This window comes from Pezoporus occidentalis, unplaced genomic scaffold, assembly GCF_034315485.1.
Source record: "Pezoporus occidentalis ecotype Australia unplaced genomic scaffold, CSIRO_AGI_Poc_V1 ctg9, whole genome shotgun sequence".
In the NCBI taxonomy this organism is placed as follows: Eukaryota; Metazoa; Chordata; class Aves; order Psittaciformes; family Psittacidae; genus Pezoporus; species Pezoporus occidentalis.
The window spans coordinates 2,694,343-2,708,571 of NW_026916262.1; the positions used below are offsets into that span (position 1 = coordinate 2,694,343).

Here is a 14,229-nt window from a genome sequence, read left to right on the forward strand (position 1 = left end):
CTTTCCTCATGCAGCTTCCCAGTCCTTCCATCATCTTTGTGGCCCTTCTCTGGACCCTCTCCAGGCTGCCCAAGTCTTTTTTGTACCCCAAGAACCCAAACTGAACACAGTATTCCAGGTGTGGCCTGACAAGCGCCTGAGTGGGACAATGACGTCTTTACCTCTGCTGGTGATGCCCTTGATGATGTAACCCAACAGCCTGTTGGCTTTCTTACCTAATAAATGACAAATCCCAAGCCAACCTTGGCCAAAGTATTTCCTTACAAACCTCTCTGCCAAAGACAAGTTTTTCATTGTGTTATCATCCGTACACTGAATATGAATACCAAAGGTCTCTCACAGGGCTGCACATGCAGCCAACTTTTGCCACCCTGACTATACAATAATAATTAACTTGGCGGTTTTATGATTAATTTCACTCTTTTATGTTTTTCAAGACAACAAAACCCTAACTCCTGCCTCACGTTTAACCACCACCTCAGCCTTTAACCCGCGTGACGGCAGAGACAGACCTCCACAGTGAGATTTACCTTAGAGCGGAGGAGGCGAACACGGGAGAACACCCGGTCACCCACACACCGCCGCACACCTTCAAAGCCGTCCGGTTACCACAGAGGAGAGGGCAGGTGCCGAGCGGGAGGGCTGCGGCAGCTCCTGGCCCCCGGCTTCGTGGCAGAGGCTAGAAGGCGGCGTGAGGGGAAGCAAACGGGAAGCGTGCGGCCCTGAAGGACCGGCTGCTGGAAGCTCCCAACTCCCATTCATGATTTGCCTGCGGGCACCGCGCCGCCCTCACAGCGGGCGGGGCGAAGCGGCGGGACGCTGCTGGGCGGTGGCGCCTGCTCAGTGCCCTGCAGAGGGTTTGGGGTGCCCCTGCAGGTGCCTGTTCTCCGCGCGCTTTGCCGGCCGGGGGCCCGCTAGCACAGGAGCTGCGGAGCCCGGAGTGCTGGCAGTGTCGGAGAGGGCTGCCGCGGAGAGCGCGGGCCAGGGATGCCGCGGAGGATGGCGGACAGGCGAACGCCGAAGCTGCTACATCCGGGCTGCAGCTGCGGGCACCTGCTGTGCCGGGGGCCTCGGGTGACATTGGGCCTCGGCAGCTGTAGGGGAGGACGGGTTCTGGAGTCTGGTAGAAAGGGAGATCTTCGCCTGCTGCCGCCATGTTTCGCGTTATCATCAGCCACGCCAAGAAGCACCCCAGCGTGAGTGCCCGGCGGCCGTGTCCCGGCGGGCCGCCCTCCCCGCCCTGCGCTCTCCCGCCCCGGCGGCGGTCGTTGCCCTCGGCCCTTCGGCCGCCCTTCTCCACGTTTGTCCATCTCCTTTCCCTCCGGATGCTTGCCCCCTCCGGCTGGCCGGGACTGACGGCGTGGGGGCAGCTCAGGGCTCGTCCGGGAGACACCGCCACGTCCTTCTCTTTTTGTAGTATATGTGGGTCCTTCTCGTAATGCAGCAGCGACGGTCAAGGTGGCTCTGTCACTGATCCTGCTCGGCTCTTTCCTTACACTCCCCCACTCGCGATTTCTTTATGATCAGGGATACAATAGTAGGGACTGTTTTGGACAGTGGAATGTGCTGTTACAGCACGTTTGGTTGTCCTGCATGTAGCAGTATGTTTTCCGCATCTCCCTCTTCATAGCTGCTAATCTCCCTGACCCCAGGCATGTCCTGCACACAGGAAGCTTATGTCAGGGGTTTAGAGGGCTGTGCATTACGGCGCAAAGTATGTGAGCTTGCTCTTTGGTTTGTCACCGTGCTAGCTAGAAATGCTAGGTAATAATACTATTTGTTATATTCTGGTGTAACATTTTTGTTTTTTTCTTAAAGTTGATCCCTCTGTTTTTGATCATCGGATCTGGAGGCGTTGGCGCAGGCCTGTATCTTATGCGTTTGGCAATGTTCAACCCTGATGTCTGGTATGTATAAAATAATTCACAGTGCCCAGTCCATTTGCTGCATATATTAAAGTAAACTTCACTGCTTTGTTTTTTATGTTTCTGGAGGCCTTAATATCTTGCTCCAGTATCATTGGCACTAAGTGTGAGGATATTTCCTTGATCGGAAGATTTGTTTGTTTATCGTATGATATTTAGAGACTGCTAGCAAAGGAGTGCATCTTTTTCTGTGTAAATGTACTTGGATGGGTGACACTTCATGGCCTAATAACCACATATGAATTTTATTTATTTTGAAGGTAGTTTGATTTTTCTTAATATATTCTTCTATCTTATATTTCTCAATAGCTGGGACAAGACAAATAATCCAGAACCTTGGAACAAGCTGGCTCCCAGTGATCAGTACAAGGTAAACATAAAATCACTGCTTTAAGATACATAAAATCACTGCTTTAAGATGTTTAAGTATATTGGGAAGTAGCTGAATGAGTAATGTATTTCCTCTGCTGTGCAATGTTTGCTTGTCTTTAGAACTCCAAGCAGAGAGCGCTGGGTTGAGAATTAAAATTTTTCTAGAGTTGGTTGGTAATGGGTTGAAAGAATTCTGTATGGAAGCAGTCGTATATATTACACTCGGAGAAAAAGAGGAATCATATGTGAGAGGAAGAATATATCAGCTCATAATACTCAGAAATAAACTACAGGGAGAAGGACAAAACTGTGTAAGTTCTGAACTAAAGCTTTCTAAGCTTTAAACTGTTGGCCTTTACTCATGAGAAGCACAGCAGGAAAATGTCAGTCTGTAACATAAATACTAATTCAGTTCTACAGTTGACTGTTTGGAAACAAAACACTTGTCTGTAAGTAACTGGATGTAGTAGCAGTGTTCTTTAAGTAATCAAGTTATTTCCGTGAACTCTTGAGGAAGCAAGCAAAGATGTGTAAAACATTTGGTGGTTTGCAGAAATTATGGTTTTATTACGTTTTTACTAAAGTGCTATTTTATTAGGTTCCTGTTAAGAATAGTTAAGGATTATCTTTAAGCTATTAAAAAAATAAACCTACAATGTTTTCAAAGCTAGTGTCTGGTCAGTGCCATATCTTACCATTCCAACTGCTGAAATAAGCAAAAAAACCCCACTCTCCAAAATAAGGTATGTTGTGACTCCCCTCAAGGTCCAGGGGAACACAATACTTTGTTTTCATTGCTGTTTCTGGAGTGTTACTGTTTCTTAAGTGTCTAAAAGAGGCAAATTTAACTGGGTGCACAGCACAAATTCTGTTAAGGCGTGAATGCCTTGTGTAGCATTCCTCTTCTCTCTTAGCATGCAAACACAACCTTGCGGTTTACCATATTTGGGTGTGTGTGTATCATTGGTGATTTTTTTCTCCCATATCTGCACTGTGGGAAATGGAAAAGCAGATACTCTTAAACTGAGGATGACTGTTGAGTAAAAAGCTGTGATACAAGTTTTAATGCTTGGTGCAGTTGTTTTTTCTTTTGTAAACTTCTCTCAAGTTTACAAAAAGGACTAAGGAGGTGTGTCAACTTCCTCAGTCTTCCCAAACAGTTGAAGATCTGATCATTACTGTAGGATTTTCACAGAAAGGTTTAATTTGAGTGTGCTGGAGGCTGTTTTGTTTTCTCTGAGGAAGTAAAAAGAAATACTACATTTGGTCATAACTAAAAATAAGCTAATAGACAAATATTTTTTTATTCTTGAAGAAAAGCTGAAGCGTCACATGGCTGATGTCAAGTCAGTCTGGGATGCCAAAATATGCTTCTAGTCTGGAGACTCATTGTCCTCACTGATTGCTTGGGCTGTTTTGAATTGCTTATAATGGGATCCAACTTTATTAATACAAACTGAGAGTGTGAAAGGATCTATTCTTACTTTCCTTCCTCCTTGTCATATCTTACAGTTCTGGATGCAGATACTTAAACCAAACTTTTGCAGGAGTGCTCTAAAATGTTCACTTGTGATCTCATTGTGTACACCGTGCTTTGTGCCACTTGGCAAGCAAGGTGGTGCTTCAGTATACAGAAACACATAGATTTGGGGGCACAAAAGATAAACTCAGCGCTACTGTAAGAACTTCCTGTGAATGCGCTTTTAATTCTTGGGTTTAAACAAGAGATATACAGGGTTTTCTCTAGTTGTAGACACAAGCACTGCCTCATTTTAAATGCAGAGCTTCTAGTACTGTATGCAGAATGAAGATAGTGTTAAAATGTTACTGCTTCTCAAAGGTTTAGTGTCCAGACTCAAACTGTGATTTCAGCTTCCTGACATGAGTTCAAATTATGTATGTTTTTTAGTAAATACTATGGAAAATGGATACTCATTTTTTTCCCCCCTCTCTTTCCTAGTTCTACTCAGTTAACGTAGACTACAGTAGACTGAAAAAGGACCGTCCTGACTTCTGAACAGCACACTCATCTCCATAAGCTGCACAGAAAGGTCTTCCAAAAGTCATCCGCACAATTGTCATGCTTTATCATCCTGGAAATAATCAAACTTGCCTCACACTGCACTTAATCATGTGTTTGAAAGTTTTTGATGAGGCCTAATAAACATCTGAAACTTGAAGTGTCTGCTCTTTAACTTTGCAAAATGAGAATATCCTCCTATTAACAGTTGGTATGATCAAATAGTAAGCAAAAGCTAATTTCTCAACAAGAAAGCAGAGTTGTCTTGATGGGCTTTATACACAGTCTGTTGACTTCAGAGAAGAAATTGCATGTCCATGCAGTACACCAGTCTGCAAGAATTTGAAAGCATGTGTTTGTGTGTGCGTATATGTGTATTTTTTTAGTTGTACCTGATTTTTTCTACTTTAAAAAGCTTTGGTAGCGAAAAAATCAATGCTAAGAAGTCATTGTCCAGCAGGGAGGCAAAAGATGTTGCTATACGTTGCTGGAGGGAAGGTGGAAAGGGGGGAAGCACCAAGTTGTGCAAAGGGTTGTTTCTTATATTTATTTTTTCTGATTTGTGGGTTGGTTGGTTGCTTTTTTTAAGCAGTTTTTAAGCTTTTTTGTAAGCAGTTTGTTAAGACAATCTTGAATATTGGAAAAAATAAAATTCTAGGAACATATTCAAGATTCCCTGTGGATTACACTTTTAAGGAAGGGAAGCACATCCTAAGCAGAGCAGGGTACAGGATTTGAGAAATTAGATTTTCATGTAAGTGCAAAAACACCTTTTGGCAAGGGTGAATTCTCGTATTTCAGTGCATGGCTAAGTCTTGTAAGTCTGTAACTATCAGTAGATTCTTCTTTGTGCTTTTCTGTGAGCATCTGATATATTCTTGGGTAAGGGATGTCATTCTGGACTATCTGACTGTACAGCTATTCCTGTCTTGGTATGTTTCAGTCCACTTAAAAGTAGACTCTTGAGAATGCGGATAACCATAGCTGACAGATATATTAACAAACTGAGCAGCAACAGAAGAAAAACTATTCTGTAGTAACTGACAGCAAATTAACAGTATTTGCAGAGACTTCGTATTTTATATGAAAAAATCTTGGGGTTTCTTTGGTAGCAGTTCAGATCATCTTCATTATATACCAAAATGGTAGATGTACTTGAAGTTTTCACTTGTTTGATAGGCTTTTGGGGAGTCTGAAGAAGCAAATGAGTGTTATGACTGAGATGAAGTTTACAGTGGTGGGTACAGTCTGTTAGTGTCCTTGGGGACTGTGGTTGCTATCCGAATATTTTGGGGAAGTAGGTGGTTGTGTTGCAATATTTCCTTCTGTCCTATTTTAAGTGGTAATGGTCAATAGTCACTGTACTTGCCTAACATAAAACTATTAAGTGTCATAAAAATTCTGTTTCTTTCTCAATTTTAATGCTTGAAATATTCAGTAATTTTAAAAGGTTAAATAATTTCCAAAAGGAAACTGGGTCAAATGAAGAATGCTGCATATTTTCTGTGACAGCAGCTTGTCCAACAACATTATTTTCATACAAGCATACTACTATTTTTTGGTTCCATGGGACTAATTTCTCACTGCAGTATTTACAGGAAGTCTGTATTAAGTTATTCTGTGGGCAGAAATTCATCGCTTGCCTAAATCTTCAGCTTTGGGATCTACAAGCATTGAAATTCATCAACATTATTGGTAGTATGACATTATGTGTTCTTCAGATCCCTAGAAGTTCCACATTTTTTGATATTTTATAGTTAACTTATGGGTTGATCTGTCTTAGTGATCTGTTATTATTTCCTTAGTAGTTTGGGGGAGGGAGGTATTTGTTGGCTTGGTTGGTTTTAAACTTACAAATGCAAGTTTATTGCATTTGTTAATTTGTTAATCCCTGTTTCCTTTTTTTATTTCATAAAATTCCAGACCTGCAAGGCCTCAAATTCTTGCTTACCTTTTTCTATTCTGAGTTTTCCTTAGGGACAGAGGAACTATTTGTTCCATGTAAAACCAAAGCACGTGCTTGGCCTTAGTTTATAACTGCTCACTAGTGGTCTCTCAGTATGTTTCTTTGCGTTTTTGTAGTGTACTGTTTCTGAAAGAGAACTGTTTCCACAGCTTGGCAATATTCCATCTATATTAAAATATTTAAGCATCTTTAAAGCTTCTTTAAAACCATCTTCTAACTCTTTCTTCTCCATGAAGTCAAAGATGGTATTCCCTGTAGACATCATGAAGTGATTGCAGTTTAGTTTTTTTTATTTTAGCTTTTAATGTTCATCTTTGGCTATTAACTTTTATAAAATGACTAAATCCCAAACTGAGGTCCTTCATTAACACTGTGACTTGTAATTTTGCTCAAACTGATGTCCTGTTACCTTAAAAAGGCTGATACTCTGCTGTCTATGTTTTGGCCAAGATAGATACAGCTGCTAACCTCCAGTTTGTGTCAGGTTTATTTTGAATGATCAGTGTAGGCCTGGCCTGTGTGTCTTGTTAATGAGCCACAGACAGAAGATTTGTCTGTTATTTTTACAATACAGCATTTTGCCTGCCACTGTCAGATTATTCTGCACCTCCTTATCAGTGATCCTGAGATGCAGAAGGGTGACCAAATCTGAAATTAACTGCTCACCTAGGACAGAAAGAATGACAGGTTTCCATAGTTTTGGCACATGAACACACTCTGCAGCAAGTTGCAGTGTATTGCCTTTGGTTGTATTTTTCGTATAGCCAGTAAGTTGGATTTGTGTTATTTGCCTGCAGTGAGGAAAGTTCCTTGTGAGCGTTAAATATCTTACTGCCTCTAAGAAATTAGAAGGGTGTGCCTGATATTAAAAATAATTTAAATTTTGCATAGCATTTCTAGGCAAATGTCATCTGAGGAAATAGATTTCAGATGTTTTCAGGCTCTGCTTTACCTTTAAAGATAGTTTGGTGTGTGACTATTGAATGACCTTTAAAACTAAGCAAATGTGTGTTTAGTGCTGATTGGACTGTAATAATTTGTCAGAAAGAAAGGTTGAAAAGTTCTTAAAGGAATTTAAAAAGTAGTTAGAACAGAAAATGAGTTCTAGGAAAAAAGAAAGATAGGTGCAAGTGCACGCAAAGTTATTGTTTCTACTCATTGGCCAGCCTTATTATGAAAGCAATTGTATGAGCTAGAAGACTTCTCCAAGACAAAGTGAAGCACAGCAGGTCTATGAGAACTCAAAAAAAAAAAAAAAATAGGGATTCACTTGCATCATTGCCATAATAGAGCTTTTTTTTTTTTTTTAATATTGCTTAACAGAAAAGCTTACTCTTTAGACCTCTCTTTTTGAAATCCAGAAGCTGCTTTAATGCTTTTCTGATTTCACACTCAGTCTGCTTTTCCTTGGAAGTGGTCCTGGCATCAGTATTTATTCATGAGATGTTCATATGAAGCTCAAATCATTTCATCTCCTCCTCTGATCTCTAAGATTCTTAAGAGTGCCTCTGGATGCCACTATGATGGCATGTTTTCCAAATGTGTGTTAATTCTGGTGCCATCCAACTGATGATGAACTTTGTGGATTTTTTTATAATTTCATAATATTATTCACTGTGGTTGGTAAAGCTTAACGCTTTCTTAGCAAGAATGACATGAGCCAGTAGAATGCGAAAAAATACAGTTTCCTTTCATTCATGAGAACCAAGTCTGGTTTTAGCATCCAGAGTAACATTTGTCTAAACCACAAGAGTGTTATACATTTTTTCTTCTTCCTTTTTTAAAGTTTCATGTGAATGAAACTAACAGGTAATTTTTAGAGTTTTTAAGCTCATGTCATTCTCACAGTTACAAGCTGGAGAGCCTAGGAGATCTCACTGCATTTTGAGTTACATGGGTTGGGGTTTTTTTTCTTCTATTTTCAGTCAGAATCAGTATTACTTTAGGTAATGTGAAATGAAAATTTAAGTACGCAAGTCAAGACGAGAACAAAACATTCAGACTTTTGATAGTTTGTTATCAGTATTTACCTGCCACTCATTTACTACCAGTACTGATACAAGACTCACATGTGAAACTCCAGCAAAAGACTGCAGGTTCTGAACATGATTGTAAAATAGTTTATTATCACATGGCAATGCATACATTACAAAGGAGAATAGAAATTCTGCTGGTAATAGTCATGACTATTGGCAATGCTTTATAACATAGACACCTCAAATAATATTTCTAGGATCATTAATTTGAATTACTTTGGACAAAATAATGCACTACACCATTTACAGTTCATCACTATAATGTAAAGACAACTTTACAAGAGAACTGCACAAGGCATAACCCAATAGGCAAATTTATAGACTTGTTTTTTTCATGTCGAAGCAAAATAACTATGAACATGAAATGTTTTCTAATTTTACTTTCCCTACTGCAGGCAAATGAAACAAACTGCTGAGAAGGTAATGAAAACAGATTACTTAATGGTGAAAAATCTGAGTGCCATTTTTCTCTACCAGTGGTGCCACTGCTGGAATTTAATGGGGTGGCACCAGTGTGTCTGAATGAAGATTTTGGTCCTAGCTGTTTAAAATGGGGTTGAATCTAATAAGATTTCCTCAGTACTGATAACATTTTTTTTTTTTTTTTCCCTAGACTGAGAGCAGGAAAGTAGCAGAACTCATTATCACCAGGAATAAAACAGCTTTTCATCCCAATTTCAGACTTCCTACTCTAGTATCACATCTCATGGTAGTCTATGGGATTTTGATAGGGGGTTCAGGGGATAATCCCCTTCTTGTCTTCATAATGTGTCAAACAGATTTAACTTCCTAGCATTTCTGAAGTTTAGGGGAGGAAAATTCATCCCAGCAAGAGAGAGAATGTGCTTAAAATGACCAGGGATCAGTTACTGAAGTGGTTTTCTGCAGATGCAGATCATACCTCTCCCTCCCCTTAATAAAAGCCCAGGTAAGTTCACAAATTATTCCAGAGGAAAAAAAAATAAATAGTAACATACATTTGACTGAAGAGGGATATGGAGCTGAATCACTTTTTACATCCATTGCACCAAGTTTTTCATTTTGGTGCAGGAGCTTTCTCTGTTTATGTCCATCAGTTTCTACATGTTTTTAAGAAATGCAGGAGTTGTTCATCACACATACCGTGACTGCTTGGCCTATTAGGATGCAGTGAGAATTAGGTTGAGAATAAAAGCAAGCATGATGTTCCAGTGGGTTTAAATTACTATTCAAAATAAAGAAGCAGAGTGACTGCAGAAGAAGGTCTGGTGCACCTTGTTCTGAATTTAGACTGCTAATGACAAGTTTGTATTAATGCAATGGTGTGAAATAAAAATAAAACCAGGTTTATGATTAATTTGGAAATAGCATTTCTGCCTACATAGCCTTGTAATGGTATTCTTCAAGCTTTAATTTTTCTAAGTAAGATCTATGTAAAATGTACATACAAATCGTACCTCAGCTGTATGTATTTTGATATACTTTCTCCTAATGATTTCAGTGTCAGTAATGATTTGTATTAGCTTAAGATCCTAGTATTTTATATCTCACCATACCTTATTGTACCTGATCAAAACTTGTCTTACACCTTTGAACAGGAAAAGGGTTTCAGAAGATCTTCCATCTTGTATCCAATTTTATTTTTACGTATGAAAATTTAACAGCTGAGTCACCAGAAGGAGTTGTTCAGCAAATTGTTATGCAGTATTGGAGAAGGGCCTACATCCCTTTTTCTGTAATACAGTGTCACAGAGTAAGCAGTTGAACATCTCTCTCCCCAAAATAAGGAGAGACAAAATTTTCGGGAGCTGTTTTATGCTGGTGGCACAACCTATAAACACGAAAGGAGTCTTTTGGATGGATGGATGGATGGGTGGATAGGTAGTGAAAAACCACCACCCGAACTGCTCTTTATTCCAGCACCCTGGCAATGGTTTGCTTTTATCAATCCCTGGCAGAGGGGGTAAATCAGGAGCTGACTAATGGTCCAGGCTACAGCAGCTGTGAGCTTAAAAGTGATCTAGACGGCTGTGCAATATTTAGATAGAGAGGATAAAAAAGATGACTCAAACCTTACCTGTTTCCCATATCAAATCAAATATTTCACAACTGGTCTGCTAGCTGGAGCAAAGATTAGTCAAGTTCTTACAAATTCTGCAATTTAATAACCTGAGCTTGAGCTGACAAAGAATAGAGTACAAATTGCAATGGGATCCTCAAAATTAGAGGATTATCTTGCCAAAGAAATACTTCTACCATGGAACACAGCATGCAGTGGTCAGGCAGGTAGATATGATTTATATTGTATATAGCAATAGACCTCCTAATCCTGAAGCCTAGGTGCTTGCCCTAGCAGTCAAATGAGTCTTGTAGCTGCATTCAGCAGCTCATGGAGCTTAAACAGTATGCTTCATAAATAGTGAAGCTCTCCTGGATGAAGCTTAACATTCCATTATCTACCTGTGTGCACATAAACCACAAAATAAACAGTCCAGTAGTGTATCTGAAGTTCTGCATAGATGTATTTTGCTGTGTTTCTCAGTCATTATAGAAGGCTTTTATGGGAAAGAAGAATGAGCTTTTTGAGACCCCAGAAAGAGAGATTTGTTATATTCAAAACAAGGAGAATGGAGAGACAGAAACAAGTGGCCTACTCACTCAGGCATAGGAAAGCAGAGAATATAAAATGTGCAGTGGAAGCGTAATGAATTTCTCCATTACAAATTATTGTCACAGGGAAATGTTTTTCTACATGAATTTTGACACAGAAAATTGGATGGATTTTTTGTTTGTTTGTGTGTTGCATTTATTGAAAATGAAAAAAGCTCAGAGACAGCAGTATACAAATGTGTATAGATGTGTTGCCTAAGGTCTCAATTTTTCTTGTCTTCAGTCTTTATGTTCTTATCCTTTCTTCAGCTAGATAGCCAGGGTTTCTGCTTACTAGCCTGAGAAATCTTCTTCATTCATATATCTTCTGCTTGTCAGGAGCTTTCCTTCTGTTATGGCTATGCTATTTCTTGACATGCTAGAAACACTGGCTACTTTTGTGTTAAAAAGGAATAGCACCTTTTCCAGTCACCACCTCATTACAGCTGTGACACCTGCTTCCTGAGTAAGCAGGAAAATTAAATGATTCAAGTAAAACTTTGAAGAATTTGAAATAGAAAATTGCCTTCATACAAAAATACCTACCAAGAAACTGAGGATCACTGGTGGACACCTGGCCTCTCTGAACAAAAAGGTGTATCATACCCTCGCCAAAACAATATCTGAAAAGTGGAATTCACTGTATATTAAATACCTAGAAGATTATTAGCTGTTTAAACATTGTATGAGTATGTGATTTGGTACCTTAAAACCAAAAAAAGTTGGCATTGCATGCACAAAGAATATAATAAGATACATATTTGACTTAGAAGTGCATCTGTAAAGGACACAAAAGTATTTGTATTCTCTAGTGCTTTGTTTTCTACTGAAAGATTGTTAATACCAAGTAGGGATCTTTGTAGATCCAGAACAACGTTACTTGGTTCTAACCAGTTTTGTGTAACATCGTACAAGGACTGATACAAAACCTGCTTAAATTAAAAGAGAGTTTCCCATAGGCTACAGCAGGCTTTGTATTAAGAGCCTTTTAATATTTTAGGGTCAGGGAGGAAGGAAGGATCATCCAGGGTGATATTTTCATGTCACTGCAGCCAAACGGAGTTTCATGATTGCTTTGGATGAGACCAACATTTTCCTTTAGAACTGGATTTTCAGTTGGGTATTGTGATGGTTTTGTCTGGGATAGAGCCAGTTTTCTTCACAGTAATTGGTATGGGGCTACGTTTTGAATTTGTGCTGGAAAGTATTGGTAATGCAGGGATGTTTTAATTGTTGCTGCACAGTGCTTACACAGAGTCAAGGCGTTTTCTGCTCTTCACTCCACCCCAGCAGCGAGGAGACTGGGGCTGTGGAAGCTGGGAGGAGACACAGCCGGGACAGCTGACCCCCACTGACCCAAGCGATATCCCATACCATATGAGGTCATGCTCAGCATGTAAAGCTGGGGGAAGAATGAAGGGGAGGACATAGGTAGTGATGTTGTTTGTCTTCCCAAGTACCCCCGTTAACACATGATGGAGCTCTGTTTTTCCTGGAAATGACTGAACACCTGCCTGCTGATGGGAAGTGGTGAATGAATTCTTTGTTTTGTTTGTACACGCAGCTTTTACTTTACTTATTAAACTGTCTTTATCTCAACTGATGAGTTTTCTCACTCTACCCTTCCGATTCTCTTCCCCATCCGAAAGGGGGAGAATGAGTGAGCGGCTGTGTGGGGCTTAGTTGCCAGCTGGGGTTAAACCACCACAAGTAGAGATGATTCACAAAAGTCACTTTATCAATCCAAGGGGTCAGAGATGACCTTTAGAGCTACTTTGTATATTTACTATTTTGTATATGCATACATTTAACTTCACCAAGGTCAGGTTTTGCATAATTTTGTTTACCTTATGATATTAATTCTGTAGAATTGCTATTGTTATACTATTTTGGATTTTATATCTGTTTTCTAAGCCAAATAAGCCTTGCTTTTTTTAAAGCAATCTTGACTATTAATTTTCTTAGGACTAATTAATGCATGCAACTTCCAACAGAGGAGAAGAATTAACTTCTGATTTCTGGTGAGAGGTGTGTTTGGATATGCTGGCTAATGCCATAAGTTAAGGGACCAGAGAGTTCGCTTTCAAGTACGCCCTAAGCCTTAAGGAAACCTATTTAGCAAAATGCTGTATTACACAGCAATATGACTTTGGGCAAACCAGCCTTTTCTTTTCACTCTGGTATTAGTCCAGCCACATGAGCATAGCACACTGAATCTGCTCAGACTAGCAGAGCTACCTGGCACTACTGTAAGGCCATGGCTGCTGGTCTCCAGGCAAGCTTGTTAAGAGCTATCTCAGTTACTGCTGTGCAGCACTGCCCTCTGCCTTGCAAATTTATGCAATCTAGAACATGCTTAATGATTTTAAAGGGCAAGACTGAAGGATTTGCACTGTTTCCTTGATGGTTATTTGAATGGAAGAAAAAAGAGCTGTAGGATTATTTGCACACTACAAAATACAATGTGCATTATAAATAAGTGATTTTTGTGCAGCTGTAAGTATAATTTCTACTAAAGTATGCACATATATGCACACATAATACATGCCTTAGATATAGTATACACACATGAAATGTGTTGTAATACTTGTACTTTAGGTGATATGTTACATATTAACATGGTGAGGTGCATGCAGCCACTGCAGAGCGCTCATCTATGGTGTTCAAATGGCATATGCTCTTCTTTTCTTCATGAAAATGGTAAGTTCTTTTGCAGCCGGATCTGTATGGGGACATCAGTTCTTAAAAGACAGTCACATTGGGCAAGCAGCAGGCAGGGTTTCTAGGGCTGAGCTCTGCATCACCAGGGTTGGAAGAGGGCCACTGAGTGATGTGCTGTGCCAGCCTTCCAAGCCCTTCCAGCTGCACGTACATCTGTGCATCGTTAGAGGAGCAGAGGCTACTGCAGTCGCACAGTGGCTGTTTGTGAACAGCTCTCTTACCATTTTACTGTCTGGGAAGGAAAATTTCTCTTTATCTTCTCTTCACTGGTTTCCCAAGAGTGTGAGGTGCTATGGTAGTGATTATGGTCATAATGCATATCAGGCAATAAGCCTATTTCTTAGGGTGTTTTAATATTCCACATTGGTATCCTAGCATGCTTGAAAAGCAAACCTTGCTGATGTTTATATTTATTTCTCCGTTTTTGCATAAAGTTTATGATTTTCGAAGTAAAGGAGGACTCTATCAATACTCTTTTAAATACAGCATTGCTATTTTGTTGAAATACCTCCTGTCTTGCTATAAAAGGTGCTTTCTTGAGAACTGATCTATTTCACACAA

General features: G+C 39.9%; 1 protein-coding gene across 1 annotated transcript; it reads left to right on the plus strand.

Annotated features, from left to right (window-relative positions):
* The first annotated feature begins 1,036 nt into the window (after positions 1-1,036).
* On the plus strand, positions 1,037-4,477 carry NDUFA4 (NDUFA4 mitochondrial complex associated). Its single transcript, XM_062604978.1, has 4 exons — positions 1,037-1,196; positions 1,819-1,907; positions 2,235-2,295; positions 4,258-4,477. The coding sequence occupies exons 1-4, from the start codon at positions 1,155-1,157 to the stop codon at positions 4,312-4,314; spliced, it is 249 nt and encodes an 82-aa protein (XP_062460962.1). The 5' UTR covers positions 1,037-1,154; the 3' UTR covers positions 4,315-4,477.
* The last annotated feature ends 9,752 nt before the right edge of the window (positions 4,478-14,229 follow it).

Coding starts and splice junctions, on each gene's coding strand:
- NDUFA4 (XM_062604978.1), top strand. CDS start 1,155: ATGTTTCGCGTTATCATCAGCCACGCCAAGAAGCACCCCAGC. Junction 1,197..1,818: donor ACGCCAAGAAGCACCCCAGC/GTGAGTGCCCGG, acceptor TTTTTCTTAAAG/TTGATCCCTCTGTTTTTGAT. Junction 1,908..2,234: donor ATGTTCAACCCTGATGTCTG/GTATGTATAAAA, acceptor ATTTCTCAATAG/CTGGGACAAGACAAATAATC.